The sequence below is a fragment of the Tetrao urogallus genome (genome assembly GCF_951394365.1).
Source record: "Tetrao urogallus genome assembly, chromosome: Z".
Lineage (NCBI taxonomy): Eukaryota > Metazoa > Chordata > Aves > Galliformes > Phasianidae > Tetrao > Tetrao urogallus.
The window spans coordinates 55,228,588-55,250,858 of record NC_136816.1 but is presented as its reverse complement, the minus strand read 5'-3'; the positions used below and the strand labels follow the sequence as shown (position 1 = coordinate 55,250,858).

General features: G+C 44.2%; 1 protein-coding gene across 1 annotated transcript; it reads right to left on the bottom strand.

The window, feature by feature from the left end:
- Positions 1–9,236: 9,236 nt before the first annotated feature.
- On the bottom strand, positions 9,237–10,508 carry HTR1A (5-hydroxytryptamine receptor 1A; the record flags this gene model as incomplete). The annotated part of the gene is made up of 1 exon (XM_079548718.1): positions 9,237–10,508. The coding sequence occupies exon 1, from the start codon at positions 10,476–10,478 to the stop codon at positions 9,237–9,239; it is 1,242 nt and encodes a 413-aa protein (XP_079404844.1). The 5' UTR covers positions 10,479–10,508.
- Between the last annotated feature and the right edge of the window lie 11,763 nt (positions 10,509–22,271).

Below are 22,271 nucleotides of genomic sequence, written 5' to 3'. Positions count from 1 at the left end.
ATGATTGATGTCAAGGAACTGAACAGATTCAGGTTGTATATCAGGAAAAATTTCTCAGAAAGATTTATGAGACATTGGAACAGGCTGCCCAGGGAGGTGGAAGTCACCATCCCCAGAGGTGGTCAAGAAAGGTCTAGATGCGGTACTGAGGAACATGGTTAGTGGTGATGGGTTGGTGGTTGGATTACTGATTCTATGATTTGTTTGCTGTGCTTAGTGATTCTGAGCACAGGTATATCTTCTAGCTATGCTAATTTTGTCAGTCTTCTAGGCTTTCACATAAGCTCAAGCCAAACAATTTTTCACTGGAATTGCTGCAGGTGCCTTCTGCTTCTGACTCACTCCAGTCAGCCCCACAGCACAAACTCCCTTTGCCAGTAGGCACCGGAAGTGCTATCATGCTTGTGATGAAGTAAAATGTTGATTAGAACTATCTGATTCTTATAGTAATGCAAATAGCTTTTGCAACAAAACTGATGGATTTGGTTTTGTAACTCCATATTTTAATATCACCATATAACAAAAGTATCTTATTTTAGGTTTGAATTCAAGCTTCATTTGACCTTTCTTCTTCCCCTTCCTCCTTAGGAAAAGGGGAATGATGTTACAAGGGAGGAGAAACATTTTATTTTCTCCCTTCCTCTTCCATTTAATGGCACTCACAAGGCACACATCTAATATCAATCTTTGTAGCCTTCAGTTAAGATACCCCAGCTGTCTTAATCTGAATAACCCTTACATTCTAGATTAATTAAGAATTGACTTTTTAAGACAGTGACAGCTGTGCGGTCATCAGGACCCTTGAGCTCCAGAGCAGGTCACTCTGGCTCAGGATGCAGAAATCAAGGATGTAATGGCAAACAAATTCCATGTAAGACACTCTGGGAGGAATCCATACTGTTTAGTTTGAATGCAAACTCTTTAAGTTAATCAAGTAATCTCTTTGGGAGTGTAATACAAGGCACACAAAATTACAGCTGTTGGGGATGTTTGTGCACATTTTCCTGGGGAACGACATCCAGAAGGTACAAACCAAGTTTATAATAAGCAGCATGCAGTATGGATCTACAATCCACTCCACGATCTTGCTGACAAATTTTCATTACAGCAACTACTATCCCTCTTCATAAGATGCCAGTGATGCCAAAAAGCAATAGCCTTCCAGACTAATAATCAGAATAACAGGCTTTAGGAATGTATATTTACCAGGCTGCTTTGTAACGTAAGAATAAAACAGTAAAACTCTATGTTTTACAAATTTTCAAAAGAAAAAAAAAAAAAAAAGGAAGGAAAAAAGAAAAGAAAATATTTGTTATGGTTGTAAAGACTTCTACTGGAGATCATATATGTGAATTATTTTGCTGTCATAATGGACTCTACATTACACTGTTCCACATTACTACTACTGTTACCAATCTTCTGCATGCAATAAATCCTAAAATCCACCAAGAAAAGTAAAGAAGAAATTCAATCCTCATTAAACAAGAGGCTTTCCATGAAAGTTTCTTTATGAAAGGTTTCTTTATTTGTCAAAATCTGAAGAAAGTTCTCAGAATGAAACATAGCTATTTCTCATTCCAGGATATATGTCACTATTCTTTCTTTACTCCTCTATTTTAGTAAATATGGCTACTGAAAATTCCATCTAGAGAGCTGAGTCATGATTAGGGATTTCATTATTTGAGTAAGATCATAAGGTATCTGTAAAACATATCTGAAGGCCACTGAAGTTCTCTGCTTGTTGCCATGCAGGTACATGTCTAATTACTCCTTAATCCACTGCTATTTTTCTCTCTAAACAAATTATCACCAATATCTTCAGCAACCTGGTAATATGTCATGGGACAATGCTAGACTGACTGTGAGGTTACAATAAATTAAAAAAAAAAAAAAAATTCATATACAAAAGAATTCAATTCCAATAACATTCTTCATATCCTTTCCATAAATTCATGACAATGATTACATGTCCAGGTATGTATATATACCTTCTTCTTTGCAGCCAGAGCGATGCAGCGTTCTGAGAAGAGCATCACAGCATTAGTGCTTAGCAGTGGTAAGGGCAGCAATTTCTTGCTGTTAGCTGGGAACTGTGCAAGAAGTTGTGCTCTGAAAGCAAGTCACTGATTCAGATGCCCATGCATAACGTGATATTCTTGTAAAAATGGGTTGAGACCTTGCACATTTAAGAAGGTGGGAGGGTGGTGGGGTACATCTAGAAGCACTCTTCTCTGTTAAATAGCACTGCTGTCTCCAAAATTATTCTGCTTGGACAGAATTTGATAGGAGATGGAAAGAGTTTTAGCCATTGTGGTAAAAAATGCATGATGTCTTTAATGAAAAAAAACCATAAACTTCTAAGGCAGCAGTACCTCATTTCAATTCTGAATGTGGCTAATGACTTTTTTTGTTGTTATTTTCACATAATTTCAGGATGTCAATGTTAGCACTGTATTAAAGGGTGTAGCTGGCTGTTTCATAAGTCACTAAACACTGCTGCTGCTTTGTAATGCTTAAAATACTTCTCACCATGAAATAGCTCATAAAGGTGATGACTAAATTAAAAGACAAATGTTATCTGTCTTTAATTTTAATGATGTGGATAGTTTTTTTTATTTATTTCTGTGAACCTTTACAACATAGCACAAGCTATTGTAATGATCTGAGCCTTATAACAATCTCAAAGACATCCCACACACATTTACTTAAATTTCAGAGGGAAACATTTGTTTTGCCTATGTCTACTAAAAAAGCCACAGCTATGCAAGGGTTAATGGAAAGACAGAGATTACTTGTTGTCTTTCACTTCTCATACTAAAGCCAAAGATAATTTAACTAGAATTTGTGTAAATTCGATTCTTTTCTATGTCTTAATGAATTATAGATGACCATAACATTTCAAATACAGATATCACACTAATTTCATTGTAGTAATTTTGAGAAACCAAATAACTTTTATGCACCATTTTTGAGCATTAGTAGAAATGAGAGGAAATAAATTATGAGGGCCACTGAAAATGGCATTTTCAGGCAACTAGCTCAAGGGTGCTCAAAATAGGTGCCATTAATTGAAATACAATGGGAAAAATAACCCTTTTGACCTGCACAGTGTTTTGATTAAATTTGTGTGCATTAAACTGTGAAAAAATAAGGTAGCGTCACTGCTGGCTTAGGGCACAATAAACTAAATTCATGCCTTCTGCAATTCTTTGGAAGACAGCAATATTTTTCAAGAAACAGATTTCATCCAGTGAATTCTCTGCTTTTTGTTTGTTTGCTTGTTTTTTTTGCTATCTGGATATCTTCGACTCCATATGTAAGGTGGTTAAAACAGGGAAATAGTCTTTGCAAAAAGAGTTCTGAATGTGGGAGTTCCCAGTGTTACAATTGAGTATGTTGCCATTTAACAGATGCACATCACAAGAACGAAGACAAATGGGTTATTAGAGAAATTAACTTTATACCCTAACCACAATTCCTGTCAAAAAGGACAATCACTGCATCCATTTAAAATGAAAGTGGGTTTTGCTGATTTGTTGAAAAACATTTCCCCTCTTACGGTGTAAGAAAATGCTAGTCTACAAACTTTGCACACTCGTGGACACCCACAGTAGTGAGTCAAGCCCAACCCATAACTCTGCTGCTGTTCTGCTTGTGTTAGCTCTCATGACAGCAAAAAAAGACACTTTGGGTACAACCAGAAGTTTGCAGGTCTTCTCAGGCAGAACCATAGGTGCCTCAGCAAGCTCAGACAGTCAAGGCTGTTTTAATCAGAGAGAAATCCCCTTTCAGAGACTGAGGATGGGAAAATGCCCATGGATGAGCATTAGAAGGGAGGTGGAAAAGACTCCTGTTTGACTAGAGAAAAGCTGGCAGTAGCTTTTAGGACAAGATACAACAGAGGAAAAGACTAAAGTTTGCTGAAAGCATTTTTCAACTGATATGTTGACTAGATCAGACTCTCCTTGGGTTAGACCTTGCCTAATCTGAAGCGTACAATAATCTTCTGAGTGTGAAGAGACTAGACATTTCCACATCAGCAGCAGAATATCCTGACACTGTTCACAGTGTTAAGCCCCTTCTCCAAAGCAGACCAGGTCGATTCCATCATGAATGCTCTCCTTCACTGACTTGTTCTTTCCTGTGTTACAGAGGCCATAAGTGCAGAAAATCTCCCCAGGGCAATCCCCAGGCCTGTCACTTGCAGCATTCCCCCTGGGCCTTCATCTGCACAATTCAGTGTGAGTTACCCATATTATCCAGCGCGGATGTGAAACTGGAGAGGGAGGTTGGAAGATAATGGAGATCAAACAGCCACCAATTTGAAGACAACACCCAGTCTGCCATTTCACCTGCACCAGATGTAACTTTTCCAAAATCTTTGCCTGCAGTTGATCTCTGGACAACAGGCAGCTGCCCAAACCCAAGTCCTGTCAGCACCTCTGAGTGCCAGCCAGGTGCTGTGTCTGACGGCTCCTGCGTCTGTTCTCAGATGCAAGCCTGCTTCACTTCACCTGGCAGCACTCTTTCAAAGCCCATTTAGAAATGAATGTCTAGAGAGATTTTTACTTCATAGCCATAATGCTTATGTGTCAAATTTAATAGCTTCTCAAATATTTCACAACCCACTTTGGTTTGTAAGTCCTGCGCTTGGACCATAGCAGTTCAAATAGAAAACCATTTTATGTATATTTTCCTCTGTTGCTGGATAATTTAAAATCATAACCAGCCACTTAGGTTCAAATTGAAAAATAACATTTTCCTTCTGACCCACTTGAACAAAAGATCACAGTATAATCCTGCTCTGTCCTACCAAGCTGGAAGTTGTCTTTGGATTACAGTTAAAGGTCACGTGTGAAACACTCCCTGGAGATGGCATCATCTGTACTGTATGAGATTCCTTCAAGTCCTCGGGACTACAGTCCAGCTACAAATCCCACCACAGGGGGAATGCCAAGAAAGAGGAACAATGTGCAATTTAAAATAAATAGGCAGCAGAAAACACCTTGTGCTTACATCATCTCATCCCTTCTGTGTGTACATTACGGACCAGCAGGATGGGTGTAAATAGCTCTGAAATGTGAAAGTCAATTTGCAAGTATTATATTAATTCTAATAGGAAAATACGTTTCAAGTACTGTGTAGTGCAAACAATAAAACAAGATGTTATTACAGCTGGAGCAGATACTGACCTCTGCTTGTATTTTCCAGCATTTTCATTACAGGACCCCTGTTCCTTTTCCATTTCTCTGTTTGTTTATTTGTTTGCTTGTTCGAAGGAATTTTTTTTTTTTTTCATTTAGACCCTCACCATTTTCAACAGGTCCTGTGAAGCCTGGGAGAACCACCAGAATTGTCATGTGCCTTTTTCTCATTTTTCTTTAATCCTACAAAATTTTGTTCAGCTCTTTAAAATATTTTATAATCTATCTGTTTTCTGTCCCTCATCTACATTCTGCAGGACAATGCTGACAGCCTGCCAAACCATCTTGGCACAAACATCTGTTGGGTTGGGATTTTTGGCCACTTGTGAGTGTTTTTAAGGGTTGAGTCTCTGGTCCTCTGCTTGTCTGAGCATTTTTCCTTTTCTCTTAATTGAAGAGGTATGAAAACACTCACAAATCTATCATCCATCTCCCAAGTCAAGAAGCCACCTCATTAAGTCAAATAATTTTGGCTACATTCTAGCTATGAAAGGCTTGTGCACCAGAAATTTTTGTTTCCAGCCTAACAGAAGGAATCTCTTCCTGCTGAGCTGCCTCTTCACATAGCTGGAAGCCACACTGACTTCTTTGAGAGGATAAGAGCACAGACGTAGGCAGCAAGATAAGGTGAGGCTCACAACAGCATGCACCCAGCAGCATCCTGAGCTGGGATCCAGCCTCGTGGGAGATGCAGTGATCACAGAGAGCGTTGTTTTGAAAGTATGAGCAGTGCAATCATTTCTAGCTTTCACGGAGTCCCTAGGGATATTTCCCTAGGGATATTTCCCATGATAGCCACTTAGGATTTTCTTCAGACATATTTGATAATATTCACCTATACTATTAAAAATGTTTCTCTGAGCAACCATGAAAATGAAATTCTCTCGCAGCGTCCTTTTCCACTTCTCTCTTGAGGACTGAGTTTCTTGGTTATGTGTTGTAATGTAAGATTCATAATGCTGCCCTGAGCAAAGTTTGGAATTGTAGATTTTGAAAAAGATTTTTTTTATCTACAGTGATGGTGGGAGCATTTGTTTAGGGGATTTTACTGTTGTTTTTGCTTGATTTGTAATGTTTCTGCCAGCATGGGAATGTGGGGGAGAAGTGGAGAGTCACATATACTACAGGGAAATTTTCTGTTTAAACATATGTACCTGCATTGTCATAAAGCCCCTTTGTGTGTGTATGTGTGTGTATGTGTGTGTTTGGTGTGCTCCACCTTAGATAATTTCAGCTCATTTTTCTCTCATCCCTTTCCCACCCCATTCCGATAACTGAAGATGCCTGGTCTACGTGTTCTCAGGAGATTTCTGTCAGTACCTGATTAGGTGACCTCCAATTGAGTAAGAGTGTCATGGAGTCACAGACAAGAGGAAACTCAACGTTACGAGACTTTCTTCTCATCTTGCAGCAGTCTGAAGAGGCATTTTTAAGAGAAGAAAACCAGAATGCATTTATGCCTGTCCTTGGGGTCCACAACTGACTCAAGTAGTTAAAACTCAATTTCCTGCAGCTCTGTTTGAAAAATGAAATCTTTTCTTCTAATTATTTGGGTGTTTAGTTATTCATTGCTCTACTTTCCATGGGCCTTTTAAAACTGAAATGAAGTTTTCAGAACTGAAAGGAGGCTGCTCGTTAGGGGAGCAAATCCAATATTGCAACAAACCACGAGTATTGATTCGATCCTGAATTGATGTTTCCTTTTAAAAACTGTAAATCCCCCTTTTGGTTGTTTTGTTCTTCTTTTGTTTTTCTCTCAATAGGAATCAAATTGGGAATGTGAAAACCACAGCCCAGAAACAAAACATCCCACCTCTGAAAGCGATCTGTTTCCTCCCCGATACAGAAACGCGATTGAGAGCTGTTCCGAGGACGGCTGTCCCCGCTGAGGTCGGTGTTTGTGCCGCGCAGTGGGGCCGGGCAGCAGCGGGTGGAGGTCCCATTGCCCGACTCCCAGCGCATCGCCCCGCTGAGCAAACCCAAGGAATCTGCGCTCCCTCCCGCCTGTTCCCCATCCCGCTCCCGGCCCTGCCAAGCCCCACGGGTAAGGGGTAACAGGGCAGCCCGGCGGGCTCCGGGTGGGCTCTCGGAGGCAGCCCCGGCCCGGAGCCATACTCGAGAATGCGGGGAGGCGCGCTAAGCGGCGGCCACGTTTTTCTAGCCCGGATGGTTTCCGGGGAGGTGTGAAATAAAAGGTGCGAAACGTGGCTTCGCGGGAGGCTACGGGGCTTGGCGGAGGAAGCAGAGAGAAGAGCGAGCCCCGATGCCGCCCCGCATCTCGCCCCTGGTTCCCGGAGGCCCCGGCGAGCCTCAGTCCCCCGTCCCCCGTCACGGCTCCGCAGAACAGTAGATCGCCGCCGGCACTTGGAGAGCACCCGGAACGCACGTGGGTAGAAGTGATCAAAGAGGACATAAGATCAAAGATCACTTTAATTGCGAAAATGAGGTCAAATGAGATTTCCAGAAAGTCAGTGTATCTCTGAGGCTGTTAAGAGCACTACTGCCATTTAACATAAGCGGCTAAAGTTCGGAAACGAGTGGACACTTACATTCACGTGACGCGCAGATGTAACATTCCCTTTCACCTACAGTTAACATGGATTACACCAAACTAAACAGGAATATATCTATATATATATTTGGTCAAGCATTCAGTTCAGGCGGACCTTCGCAGCGGTGCGCGCAGGGCTCGGAGCCGCCCGGTCCGGCCCGAGAGCTCCCGACCGTGCCCATGGGAAGGCCGGGACACAGCGGCGGGGCACGGCGGGGCGGGCCGGGGGCTGTCCTGCCACCACCCCGGGCGGGGCGGAGACGGGGAGCACCCCGAGGAGAAGCAGCGGGGGTTACCGGTAGAGGGGCACCCTCTGCGGGGAGGTTGCGGAGCGGGGAGAAGCCGGGTCGGGGCTCACCTGCGCGGCTGCCCTTGCCCTTGGCATTGCGGTGTCACTGACTTCTTTTGGCTGCGGCTCTAATTCTGAGAGGTCTTACTCTAGCCGGGACTGGCCCTGGGGACAGGAGAGCCGCCCCTTTCTAGGGAGATTTCGCGTTCGCCACCTGCGGCCGTCGCCGGGATGCTCCCAGCCCCTCCCCTGCTGTCAGGAGCACATGGTAATATTTTGGTTGATCGGTTTGGTTCTTTCTGTTGTGCTCTGTTTGTTTATCCCCCATGAACACGTGCAACCGCAGCGTCTCCCGAGAAACTTTCAAGCGGCTCCAAAAGAGACCAAACCCAAAAGAACCTCCACTCCGCGGCTGCTCCATCTCCCCGTGCTGCTCTCGGTGAGCTCGGGGACGGCCGCACGGCGCCCAGTTTTTCAAAGGCATTTTTAAAGTAGTACATATCTCCATGTAATGCGTGGGTAACTGCCCTTCCCTCCCCGCCGTGTAACAAGGGAAGCCCGATGAAGTGAAAGGTCCGAACAGAGCAGGAGAGCTGCTACACACACGTAAGGCAGAGGGGATGGCTCTGGAAGTACCTGGCGAGGTTAGACACGGCAGCCGCGCTTCCTCCCGGTAAATCCGCTCGGCCGGTCCAAGCCCAAAGCCCCTTCCTCCAGTCGGGGAGCCTCTGTCCGTCCCCGCACTTACAGCGCTGGAGCGGGGGAGTGTTCGGAGCCCCCCGCCGCCTCCTCTGAAATCCAAGAAATATCCCCAACGCGGCGGTTTTCTGCATAGGGTGGTTTATTTTTACCGCTGCTACTCGAGCAGACAGCGTGGTTTACAGCGACCACAAGCAACCAACGACCTGCAAACCCGACGTCTGCCCTGGATGACGGAGGAGGCGGGAGGCGGCAGTGCAGCCCCGGCGAGGAGAGGCGGGGGCGGCCGCCACCCGGCGCTGCGATGCTCCAGCGGAGCTTCGCGCTGCCCCGCGCTGCGCACCCCGCGGCTCGTCCGACCGACGGGAAGCGAGCGGAGGGGGGAGGCTGGTGGCCCGCTGGAGAGGGGCTGAGCAGGGAGCACGCTGCGGCGGGGGGGGAGGGGCGGGCGGGATGGTGCCGGGGCGGGAGCCCCGTCCCGGAGCGGCGGGCTTCACTGCCGGCAAAATTTGCACTTGATAATTTTCTTAAAAGCACTTTGGAAGTCTTTGTTGAAATAGGCATAGATGATGGGGTTAAGGAGGGAGTTGGAATAGCCCAGCCAGTTGATGACTGCCCCCAGCCACTCGGGCATGTAGCACTTACTGTCACAAAAGGGCAGGACCAACGCCACGATGAAGAACGGCAGCCAGCAGAGGATGAAGGTGCCCATAATGATGCCCAGGGTCTTGACAGTCTTCCTCTCACGGGACAGAGCCATCCTCCGCTTGGCTTCCGTGTTCTTCTCGTTGCGCCTCTCGAAGGAGGGAGGCGGCGGGGAGCCGCACGCTTCGCTGGGCAGCGGCAAGTGAATCTTGGAGGAGCTGCTGCAGCGCTGAATCTCTATGACCTCCAGGGCCGCCCCGTCCTCGCCCTGTCGCACGGCGCCGTTGACACAGGCACCGCTCCGGGGCTCCACAGTCCGACGCCAGCCCTTGCCGGGCTCCCCGTTGCTTTTTTTCTGCAGGGCGGCCGGGGAGAGGGTGAGGCATGTGTCGGCGATTTTCTTCTTCTCCGCTTTCTTGACCGTCTTGCGGATCCTGAAGCGGGCCGCCTTGAAGATGCGGCCGTAGAGCACCAGCATGAGGAGCAGCGGGATGTAGAAGGCGCCGAAGGTGGAGTAGATGGTGTACCCGTGGTCCTTGCTGATGGTGCAGGCGTCGGGGTTTGAGCGGTCCTCGGGCGTTCTCCAGCCCAGCATGGGCGGGATGGATATCAAGAAGCCGATGAGCCAGGTCAGGCTGATGAGCACGGCGGCCCGGCGGGGAGTCCGCTTGTTGACATAGTCGATGGGGTCTGTGATGGCCCAGTACCGGTCCAAGGCGATGGCGCACAGGTGCAGGATGGAAGAGGTGCAGCACAGTACGTCCAGCGAGATGAAGATATCGCAGATGACCTGTCCCAGAGTCCACTTGTTCAGCACCTGGTAGAGGGCTGCCATGGGCAGCACCAGCACGGACACCATGAGGTCGGTGACGGCCAGCGAGCCGATGAGATAGTTGGCCACGGTTTGCAGGGAGCGCTCCAGGGCGATGGCCGCTATCACGCAGGCATTGCCGCTCACGGCGCACAGGATGAGCGTGCCCAGGAGCAGGGAGGTGAGCAGCTGGTAGCCCAGGGTCACCTCGGCGAGGTCGGGGCCGCTTTCTCCCTCGGGGGAGCGTTCTGGGGAGGTAGTGTTGTTGGCCACATCCATGCCGGGGCGGGGGGGGGGGGTCGCTTCAAGAGACGGGCATGGGAAGAGGCGACGGTCACTTGTGCGCTCCCCTGGCAGGAATCATTGCCGCTTTGGCCATGCCGGGCGCCCCCCCCACCCCTCCCACCCCTATATAGAGCGGCGGGAGGCGGCCGAGGATCGGAGGACGGCAGCTGGCGGAGCCGCCCCGCGCCCGCCCATCCTCGCCGCCTCTGCCCAGCGCGCAGCCCGGGGGGGGGGGGGGGGGGGCCTTCTCCGCCGCTGCTACTCGCTGTGCTGCTGCCCTCGCTCCGCCGCTCTCCCGCACCGCTCCTTCCTTCTTTGCCTCTCCTCTCTCCCCTTGCTTTCTCTCTCCCTCTCTCCTTCCCCTCCCCTTCCGTCCTTTCCCTCCATCCCGCCCTTTCGCGGGAGGGTTCTCCCTGGGTATCATCGGTCCTCGACACTGCCGGCAGTCCGAGCGGGCGGTGTGTCCGCGGCTACCAGCGCCCCCTCCCAGTGGAGGGAATGGCAAAGACACCCACCACGCTCCCCCCAAATCCCATCCCGGCAGCACCACCCCGGGCAGTGGAGAGTCGAGGCTTCCCCTCGGGACCGGCACCGGTTGCCGGCACAGAGAGTGCGAGGCGTGGGTCTCCCTGCGGTCAGGTACTGCCTCCCGGGGTGGGGGCACAGCGCACCCAGCGTTGCCAGATGCTGAGCCGGGGCGCCTTGGAGGCGTTTGTCGCCATCTGCAGGCGGGCGGCGGCGGCCCCGGGGCGCTAAATCCGCGGGCGGCTCTGCTGGACTCTCGCGGCCGCGGGTCCACCGGCACTTTTTGAGGGGCTGCACCCAAGACCCTGTGCGGAACTGCATGCTCGCCCCCTATCCGGCCTTAGCCGGCACTATGCTGTGGAGGTTATCCGGGGAACAACTGCGAGCTTGTCGCTGAGTCAGCTTGCCGCCGCAGGTGCGGGGTGAGAGAGTACAGGCAGCAGCGCTGCATGGTATCTCTGGGGGGTTTGCTTTAGAATCCAGCGCCGGGCAAGGCTCCTACTCTGTCGCTTACGAGCACGGTAGTAGTGAAAGTCCCATTCGTCATGATTCATGCCATCGCCCCAAAGTCCTGCTGTGGTTGTCTGTCGTCGGGGGCTCCGGGCCGGCGTGAGGCTCCGCGCGTCCGTCCAAAGAGAAACAACACTGCCCAGCCTCCCTCCTTGGGGCGGCCGAGGCGGAAATTACAGTGCAACACGCTACTGAAATCACTATCCTATAAATTAAAAAACAACAACAAATTGCATTGCAGTTCCTCCTGATAGGAAGGGGAAATGCTGAGACTGAAAGTGAAATGAGAAAAATATCCTCGGGAACGATCTGTAATTTTTTTTTTTTAAAGCATCAGATTGACAGACGCATCGTAAACAGATCTGCTATTGACTGGTATATAAACTAAACAATCCTGCACCTGGGAAACATTTGTCATTTAAAGAAAAAGAAAAACATACAAGAAAACAAATAAAACAACTAATGCGATTGACAGACTTTACCTACCCACTACAGGTAAAAGAAAGTCCTTGGATTTGCACGGCAGGCTTTCCAAAGTCCTGTTGCTCAGTATTTTTAACAATGTGAGAACATCTCTCTAGTCTGTAATTCTGCCATGCAAGCTCCGAAAACTCAGAAAGCTAAGTAATTTCTTGACAGTAAGATTTTGCCAGATTTGAACTTAATCGGATTTAAGATGAGTACCACAGAGCCTGGCTTGCATGCGCTCAGGTTTCCTTATCTTTTCTGTCAGCACTTAAAAATAAGACTGAGTTCGTAACTTCACAAAATTCGGATGGATTTCGGCCAGTCCTTTTTCTGAGCGGACGAGGCTCCATTTCTCTGCCTCTGAACCAGCAATCTTTAAAAAATCAAGGTACAGAGATACAGGATAAGTATGGGTATGCAGAACCGATCAGCACCTCTGCCTTTCCGTCGCTTTAGCTGACCCTGCCAACATCACTTGTGTCTGATTGAATGAAGACTTAACGCTTTCGAGACATAGATAAGACAATATTCGCTGGTAAACTGAAATATAAGTATGCTTTGGTCCTTCACAACCAAAATCTATTTCGTTCTAAATGTCTCTTCAGATGCACAGCACGCTCGGCTGGATGTTTAAAGACTTTCCCTGTGAAATGAAAGTTGAGACTTCTGGTTGTTCAGAGCCAGCCTGATAAAAAGAAAAAAGTGAGTTTCTGGGTGGCAGGAGAGATTGTCCCAGCTTTTTTGCATGGAGGTGGGCAAGTCATTAGCCTAATTAGATTAGCCTGAATTTGTGTTTCAGAGCCCGGGGGATGCGGGTTTTAGAAATCCACGAAGGGTTCTCGGGGAAAATGTTTTCAGAGATGTTTTGCACAGACACGGCCGAGGGAAGTAAATGTCGGACGCTTTACGCCGATATCTTCTAATGGGGAAAAGTTGATAGGGTCCTTTTCCAATAGAAATCTCTTAAATCGGCCTTAGTTCTCGGATTTATTTTTTGTTCAGAGACTGAAAGCCATTTCACCCTGAATTAAACTGCGAGGCAATTTAGGCAACCGTGGAAGATGGGCAGGGAGTAGGATGTGGGAGATTTACATGAAGGGAAAGCTCACTTTTGTGATGTGATAGCGCCTTTAATCCTACTAAGCATTTAAGCAGCAAAATGCTGTTTAAATTTTCAAACAACTTAATGAGGTGCTAATGTGTTTAGACAACCTGTGTGAAGCACCTAGGGAAATTCTTTAAAGAAAGCCATAACCTCATAAAATCCGTGCCAGCTTGAGAGCAAATGAAACCGTAACACTGCACAGCCTTGAAAAGTCCAATCGAAATATTAGTGTTACTCATTTATGACAGAAAACAAGAGGTAAATAAAATAGAAAAACGTTAACAATACTGATAGAAGTTGCTTTGCTGAGCTATTTCTATTTACACCTTTCAGAAAAAGAGAGAGCTACCTACTCTAGTCTTCTGATCGTGATTATTATTTACTTTTTAATGAGAAACTAAAACGCTGCAATTTGATCATGCTGTGCTGTTCCTGGGATTGCTTACAATACTTTATTATGAAAAGTATTTTGGCTTTGTCTGTTTACCATTCACTAGGATAAGATACAGCTTTTGCGTTGTACCAGCAAATATATTTAAGTAATGATTATAGAATGAATGGGCTTCACTAGGGAGCTAAGGAAATTAATGTTCCCTGAAAAGGATCCAGTATGTGCAATTTTCCATGGGAGAAGTTCCAAACAGGTGGAAGAGAAAGTGTGCCAGGAGACAATCCACCAACTACACTCTTGAATTTTCTGATTAGGTTTCTTGGAAATGCAGCCGACAGGAATTAGCACTATTTATCCTTGTTCAAAACCTTTGAAAAACAGCTACAACTTTAAAATACAGAAAAGCCAATGAGAATTTCATGTCTGGAGTGACAATATAATTGTAGCATGACCTCTCCTCAAAGTCATATGCATTTCACTGTGAGAGATTCATTTGAGAGATAGTTGCTTAATGTTTCCCACCTTTCACAAACCTCAAATTCATCACAATGCTTTCTCAAAATCAAGCTTTACCTGTTAAAGGCCAAAAGCTACAAGAAGGGTGCAGAAGAGTTGAAGGCCATTTCTAGTATTGCAGTCACACAGCTCTCAGCTAAACAGGCCTAGAACAGAATAAGCCTGAATTTTGCAGTCTGCTTATTCCTGGCTTTGTGGGAAAGAAGAACCAGCCAGGAACCCGAGCAATGTTCAGTACCAGTAGCAGAACCATTCCTTCTGTCTTCTTTATAGCTACAGAGGAAAATAAATCCTTTTTGAATCCTACAAGTAGTCTGTGCAGGAACCATAGACTACAAATTCATCACTGCAGCAGAAATAAAGAAGTACTAAACTTCTGTCTTCTGGATTACCTTTGTGCTATGTCTGTATATTTTCACTATATTTAAAAGGTTCCATCTTTGAATGGTTATTGATTCTCCTCCTCTATTTTCTGGCTATCCAAAAATTTGCCTACTAGTTAGAAGTCTTCATTGATAAACTCTTAGAATCTCTACACTGCTCTCCTCCTCAAATTCACACTGTTGTTTCTACAACTTTGGTCTATGTTTTGAATCACAATTGGCAATAGGCAGATGCAAAGCTGAATTAAGCCTCTTGGCTGATTCTAAATTATCTTTATGAAGAAATTCTTAACTCAGAGGGCAGTGAGACACCAGCGCACGCTGGCCAGAGAAGCTGCCCCATCCCTGGAGATGTTCAAGGCCAGGCTGGATGGGGCTGTGGGCATCCTGAGCTGCTGGAAAGTGCCCACGGCAGAAGGATTGGGATTGGATGTTCTATAGAATCCCTTCCAACTAAAAGCATTCTATGATTCTACAGTTCTGCAGAGGCCACCTTAAGAAATGTGGAAGTTCATTGGGTACTTCTCTGTGCAGTCCTGTCCAGCAAGCTCAGAGATGGCTAGCTGTGGCCCAGCAGGAGCTGTGCAGCGCACAGATATTCCAGTAGCTCTGCAAGAATCAGCTTGGGTCTAACAGAGGTAACAGTACCAGCACAGCACTCAGTTTAAGCTCTGTATTAGGCCCTGCAAGATGTGGTGTCTCTCATCCTGCCCCATAATGCTCTCAGTTATGCAAACACAGAAGAGTATAGTCCAAGTTCAGACCTGGCAAGATCTGCCAGATCTGGTGCCAGTCATGCAAAAGCAGTCATGCTGCTTCATGGTTTTAACAGGCCTTTCAAGCAGTTGTCTGCTCATGCAGTCACTGGTATCTCTGCTATGAACCCAATCCAAGTTCTGTTCCTTTTCATAACTGTTTGTTTATTTGTTTGTTTTTTGTTTGTTTCTTTGTTTGTTCTGTGTGTGGTATGTTGGGCTTTTTGTTGGCTTTTTTCTTTTTTTTTTTTTTTTTTTTTTTTTTTTTTTTTTTTTGAGACAGGTAAATTGTATCTGCCCAGTAACTCAGAAGGATAACCAGGAACATGCAGGAGTAACCACTGCAGAATGCTGGAGCATCTGATGGCTAATAATGACATTTTTCGTCATCTGAGTTCTTCCAGTCTTCACTATCACTTCTGAGAATAATTAGTTAACTGCAATTTCTACTGTCTTATTCTCATTCTACTCAGTTATTTTATCACAGCCCTCATAGTCATCATTTTTATTAAGAGCAGAAATAAATTGTTCAGGTACGCAAGTATTTCTTTGCTATTTCTGCCATCCTCTGACAAGAGCTTACAGCACCAACTAAAATTATAGCATAACTCAAGCATATAACCCACAAGAGGGTTCATTCATTTCACCTCACAGCCTCAGATGTATTAGCACAGTACATAATGGTTTCTTCCACCAGGGACATACACTGTGTCTGTTCAAGTGGCACTACAGAATGAAGCTGTTACCAGTGGTTCCTGCTAAACAAAGTCATGGGGCAGCTTTCACCAGGTCTAGAAATTTAAGACAAATTTGGGAGTGTTACATTTAGTATTATCACTCTGTAAAGAAAAAAAGTATATTTGTTTCAAATGTAGGTTTTCACAAATTTATAGAAACTTACTGGAATTTTGACATTCTTAGAAAACTTGAGTTTAGATTAAACTTCTTGTGTTGTTTCCTTTCTGTATGTAATGCATCTATGATGGAGAAAGAGCTGGAAGTTTCTCTCTTAGCCATCTGTACTTTTTCTTGATACTTGAGTTTCTAAGCACACATTTGATTCCAGAGAAACTCTGGGACAATCCACTTAGCAAACTCTAATCACACTGTGGAGAACAATACAATGTTCCTCCTGCACAGAGGTTTTTATCAGCACATCTCTTGTATCAGAGACAAGGGAGAGCAGTGCACAGGGCTGGTGCAAGGGAACTGCTCTCTGTGAGGAAATGTTCGGTAGCTGGTTATGAATCACCTACATTGTGCAGTACAGTCCCTGAGAACTCAGATTCTGCTTTAATGGTTTCTTAAGTGCTATAATCTGATATTTTTAATTGCATTAAAAATACCATATCACAAGCACTTTTTTTTCTTTCTGAGATTCGCAAAATAAATCACTCTAATAACACCTGTTATACACTTCTAAAATTGCTGACTAGAACTGAGCAGCTTTCTTAAATCAGGCTCTTCCTCATTGCTAAATAAGATTATTCTATCTATTCATTTAGTGCTCACATTCATCTTGTAACAAATATACAACTAGCTTAAAACATTACATTCCAGATTCCAGTAGTATTCTAGATGTTAAGCACTTTTTCCAGATATTAAACAATATTTGCATGATTGTTTAGGTAAGGACTGACAGTGTAACCTAAGATTTGCAAGCATTTTGAAAGTATTCTAGTTCCTTTTTTTAATTGTTAGTCTCTTTTAAAATGGTGTTTAATAGATATATTTTAGTGGGTGCATTCAAATCTTTTTGTTTGTCCTCCTTCCCCCTACCTCAAGAAAAAATATGGGACAGCTTCCATATGAGAAGGACTTTAATGCAGTGAGCATCAGAAGATTCCCAGATGAATTTAACTTAATAATCATGCTCCAAAGACTCTTATTACAATTATCATTTTATGCTCTTTTATACACAAGTATTATTTCACTTCAAAGGAGATAAAGTAAGAGAGAAATTATTCAGAAATAAGAGCAAGTTCTGAAGCGAATATTTTCTCATTTTCCCAGCTGATCTTCTGTAAGCCTCAGCTTTAAATATTAGACAAATTTGAATTAATTTATCATTGCTTTTCAAAATAAAACTACAGCTGAGTTGTAGAGTAGCAACTTCTTCTGCTCCGACTGTCAGAAATTTCACACAATACTAGGGATCAAAAGTAAGTTTTGTAGTATCACTGTTTCCTTATTCAGTAGAGATGGCATGTACAGTTTCAACAACATTGCTGCTAAGTGTATAAACTCTCCTTTCTGCTGCACAGTGCAAGACCAGAGCTCAATTGTCTGCTGTTTGATATTAACCTGCATACATCATTTTTTTAAAAAGATGTTTTTATGAAATAATTTTAATTTCCCTACTTTAAAATTAATATTATTATTTTAAAAATACGGTTTTGAAAAAGAAAATCTGATGTATGGAAATTAAATTTCTACCTCATCTTTCCGGACCTACTATCCTGTGAAATAAAAAATAATTTATTTTATCTGTACAAAAGAAAGTCATGCCTTGGCATAGAGACCCACAGCAACTCTGTATTTCAAGGGACCTCAACAAAATTCACCACGATACTGTTCTTTCTGATCTATTGATCTCCCTTACACATGGCATAAGTACTAAACAACCACATCTTCTCAGGAATGTGAGACATGGAGAAGGGTTGTTGTCTTTATTGGAAGTTAAAGCACTCTTGAGGAATTACTCAGCTGCAAACCTCTTCCTTTGCATCATGAACTTGTTGCTCAGTGCAATTACTGTTCCATGTCCAAATGATGAAGGCAGCTGAAGGCTGCTGAGTATGGCCAAGAATACAATGGAAGACAGGAATTTTCCTTTCAGCAGAGCCCATACTTGTTGTCTGTTTGTAAGGGTATACTCATTTTGCTGCTCATTAACTTTTAAGTTAATTTTTGTCCTTAGGGTAGTCTACTCCCTAACCTGGAAGCAGATAAACCACAATTAAAGAAAAGTGGAGAAAGTTAGAGACCTACTACTACACCTGGACTGTCATTAGTCCATGGGGAAAGATGGAATTGCCAAGGTGCTTTCCAACATATATCAGTGTTCCTGGTCAGAGAGAGAGGTCCCAGAGGACTGGAGGCATGCCCATGTGACTCCCATCTTCAAGAAGGATGGTAAGGAGGATTCAGGGAACTACAGACCTGTCAGCATGACCTTGTGGCAGGAAAGGCTATGAACAGATCATCCTGAGTGAGATCATACAATGTGTGGGACAATCAGGGGATCAGGCGCAGCCAGCATGGATTCATGAAAGGCAGGTCCTTCTTGACTAATCTAATTTCCTTTAATGTGACCAGGTGACCTACCTGGTGGATGAGTAAAAGGCTGTTGACATAGTTTACCTAGACTTCAGCACAGCCTTTGACACTGTTTCCCACCATATTCTCTTGGAGGATCTGACAGCCCATGGCTTGTACAAGAACACTCTTTGCTGGGTAAAGAATTGGCTGATGATGAACAGACTTAAATCCAGTTGCAACTGGTCGTGGGCAGTGTTCCCCAGAGGTTGACACTGGGACCTGCCTGGTTTAATAACTTTATTCTGAGCTGCATGAGGGGACTGAGTGCATCCTCAGCAAGTCTGCAGTTAACACCAAGCTGGGAGGAAGTGTTGATCTGCCTGGAGGTGAGAAGACCCCATCTGGCTCAGCTGGATGGCTGAGCTAAGGCCAGAAGGGTGAAGTTCAACAAGACCAACTTCTCTGTGTCCTGCACTTTGGGCACAACAACGCCATGCAATGTTGCAGGCTTGGAGTAGAGTGGCTAGAAGGCTTGTGTAGAAGAATTGGACCTGGTGGTGTTGGTAATCCTTGGCTAAATATGAACACGCAGTGTGTCCATGTGGCCAAGAAGGACAGTGACATTCTGGCTTGTATCAGAAACTGTGCTGCCAGGAGGAACAGGGAGGTGATCATCCCCTTATACACAGCCCTCATGAGGTCACACCTTGAGTACTGTGTACAGTTTTGGGTCCCTCGCTACAACAAAGACATTGAGGTCCTGGAGTATGTTCAGAGAAGATCAACAGAACTGGTGAGGAGTCTGGAGATAAGTCTTATGAGGAGCAGCTCAGGGAGTTGCGATTGTTTAGTCTGGAGAAGAAGAAGAGGCTCAGGGAAGAACTTATTGCTCTCTACAATGCCTGCAAGGATGTTGTGGTGAGGGGGGTTGACCTCTTTTCCTACATAATTAGCAATGGGACTAGAGGGAATGGCTTCATATTGTGCCAGGCAAGGTTCAGGTTGGTTATTAGGAAAAATATGTTCTCAGAAGGAGTGATCAGGCACTGGTATGGGCTCCCCAGGGATGTGGTGGAGTCACTGTCCCTGGAGATGTATAAGAAACGTTTAGATGTTGTACTGAAGGCCATCGTTTAGTGGGAGATACTTATGGTAGGTGGACAGTTGGACTGGATGATTTTGAAGGTCTTTTCCAACGTTGGTGATTCTGTGAATCTACAGTTTTAAGTGTCCTACTAATTGAATTTCAGGTTCAGTTAAGCACATAGAACTTCTGTGAAACAAAGAAAGTTCTGACATCCCCCCCAGACAATGATTAGTAGAAGTTAGCTCACTGAGCACACAGCGCTGAACACACAGTCTCTTAATCCTCTCAGAAATAAACACTGTGTAGTGTTAGTTATCCTGCTCTCAATGGAGTAGTTCAGGCACCTAATCCTACCAGCAGAGCTAGAAACCTCAGGAAGCTTTTATCTTCTAACAGTTTAAAAAATCTTGACTTTTTCAGTTCACCACTTCTTCTTCCTTGTGTATATATGGGGTCATATCATAGAATCATATTATAGAATGGCTTGGTTTGGAAGGGACATTGAGGATCATCAAGTTCCAAACCCCATGCAATAGGCAGGGTTGCCAGCCACTAGACCAAGTACTAGATCAGACTGTCCAGGACTCCATCCCACCTGGCTTTAAACACCTCAAGGAATGGGGCATCCACAACCTCTCTGGGCAACCTGTTCCAGCATGTCACCACTCTCTCAGTAAAAACTTTCCATTCTCAGTAAAAATCTCCGTTCCTTTAGCTTAAAACCATCTTCCCTTGTCCTATCGCTATCCACCTTTGTAAAAAGTCAGTTCAGTGTAGACTGCTGGTCTGAGTTCCTGAGACCACAGATTGTGTAGTCCATTAATCCAACTGGAGCTTAGATGTGAGATTGCCGTTGCCAGGAAATAATCTGCTCTGTGTATTAATTGCAACAACTCATGAGTTCTCTCAGGTTGACCTAAGAAGTTATCAGGGGAAAATAGGCCATTTGTAAAACCTAGGATATGGATGAGTTGTATCTTTTGGAAACACTGCTTCAGGAAAAGAGACACAGTCAGAATCTTTTTTTTTTTTTTTCCTGAAAAGGTTCACTTCAAAAAATATGAAATTTTCACCTGGGAAACTAATTTCCCTATTCTTTCTAGTCTTAATAGTCCAAATGACATTATCAGTAACAAGTTCCACCCTTGACCTACCCTACTCAATACATATGCATGCTGTACACTACACTGTTTTACTTGCACCCTTTTTTCTGATGTCTAGATAGAGAAATAGATTTCAAGTCTTTTCTGCAAGTAATAGCATTGGTCATATTACTAATTGAGAGTGTAGTTAGAAATGAATAATCATTAAATTAATCATTTAAATTAAAAAAGTGTAAGAAAAGTTCCTGCATTAACAACAGTGGAAATTGGTTAGAATTATCATCTCTATTAAAAGATGTTGAACTGGTTTCCTAACTGCTTTAAATCAGGACAGTTAAATCAAAATGTGACCACTAATGGCCACAAATTATATAAAAAAGCTGAGAACACAGTAAGATTCAAAAAAGTCTGTGACAGCTAAAATAGAAAATCCTTTGTCACACAATCACAGACAAAAGATTAACATTGGTTTCTATTGTACTTGGTGATAGTGTGTAGGTCATAAATCTCACCCACTGTAAATAATATTTCAGCATTCTCTGTTTCTAAAGTAAAAGAAGGTAAAAAAAAGGTGGACTGAGAAATGTGCTGTTGAAAGGAAATTGATTCTTCGTTACTCCATACGACTGTAACAATTTCCCATTTTTCACTGAATAAGGCACATTCGATCTTTCTTAATGAGGTGCAGGTGAGGATGGTCTCACCTGACACAAGAAACTGGATGCAGATGTATCATTCATTTTAAGTACAGGCAGTAAAGATCCAATCCACTGCATGGCAGTGCAACCATCAGTTTTCACTTCTGGGATCACCACTGTTAGAGCTACTGCCCTGGCTTTGGCTATCTCCCAGATTTTCCCACAGTGCTTATCTATGACATTCTAATCAGCTATTAACAAATTTTCTCTCTAAAATAGTTTTCACCTGCACAGCCGTTAGGTTTGCCTGTTCTACAGGAGAATCAGTGTAATAAAGACCACATTAAGTGAAGTTCTCATACTGCATACATATGTAATTTTCTAACTTCTTTTTCCATGTTTCATTTTTCATTTGTCTTCCCTTAAGGGTTGTTGCAAAGGGATCAGATTTGTTCTTCTCTGGTAAAATTAAGCTGCTTATTTCCTTCATACCTGAGCTGGATGCCCCAGACTTCCATAGAATGGTGTCCATAGAATGAAGGCAGTTAGGCAAGCTAAAGCAGTTTTTGCCTGAAGGAAAATCCTCTCAGATTTTAATGAAAGTTTTGCAATCATTAGGGCATAGGTTAACCGAATATATGTGGACAGCTTCATAATACTATTTTTTCTCATTTAAATATTTAAAACTCAGGGAAAAACAAGGAATAAAATATGGCCATTTTCAAAGCAAAGTTCTTTTACACATAAGTTTTCATTATCCTCAGTGAGATTAGAATTTCTTCCCACATTTTCTTTTCAGGTTTTCTATGTGATGGAAAAGATTCTCTTTATTTTCCTGACATTAAAATTCACAACCCAAAAATACTTAATAGAAACTAATATCAGTGACTAACATTAAAAGCAAAACAAATCGTTTTATTAAATCTAAAAGAAAATGATACATTAAAATGGTAAAAGCCACTAGACACCAAATAGCAATGCTTCTATTAATATATTATCAGTAGTAGTGGATTTTCCAAATGAAGGAAGACAGCAAGGGAAAGTA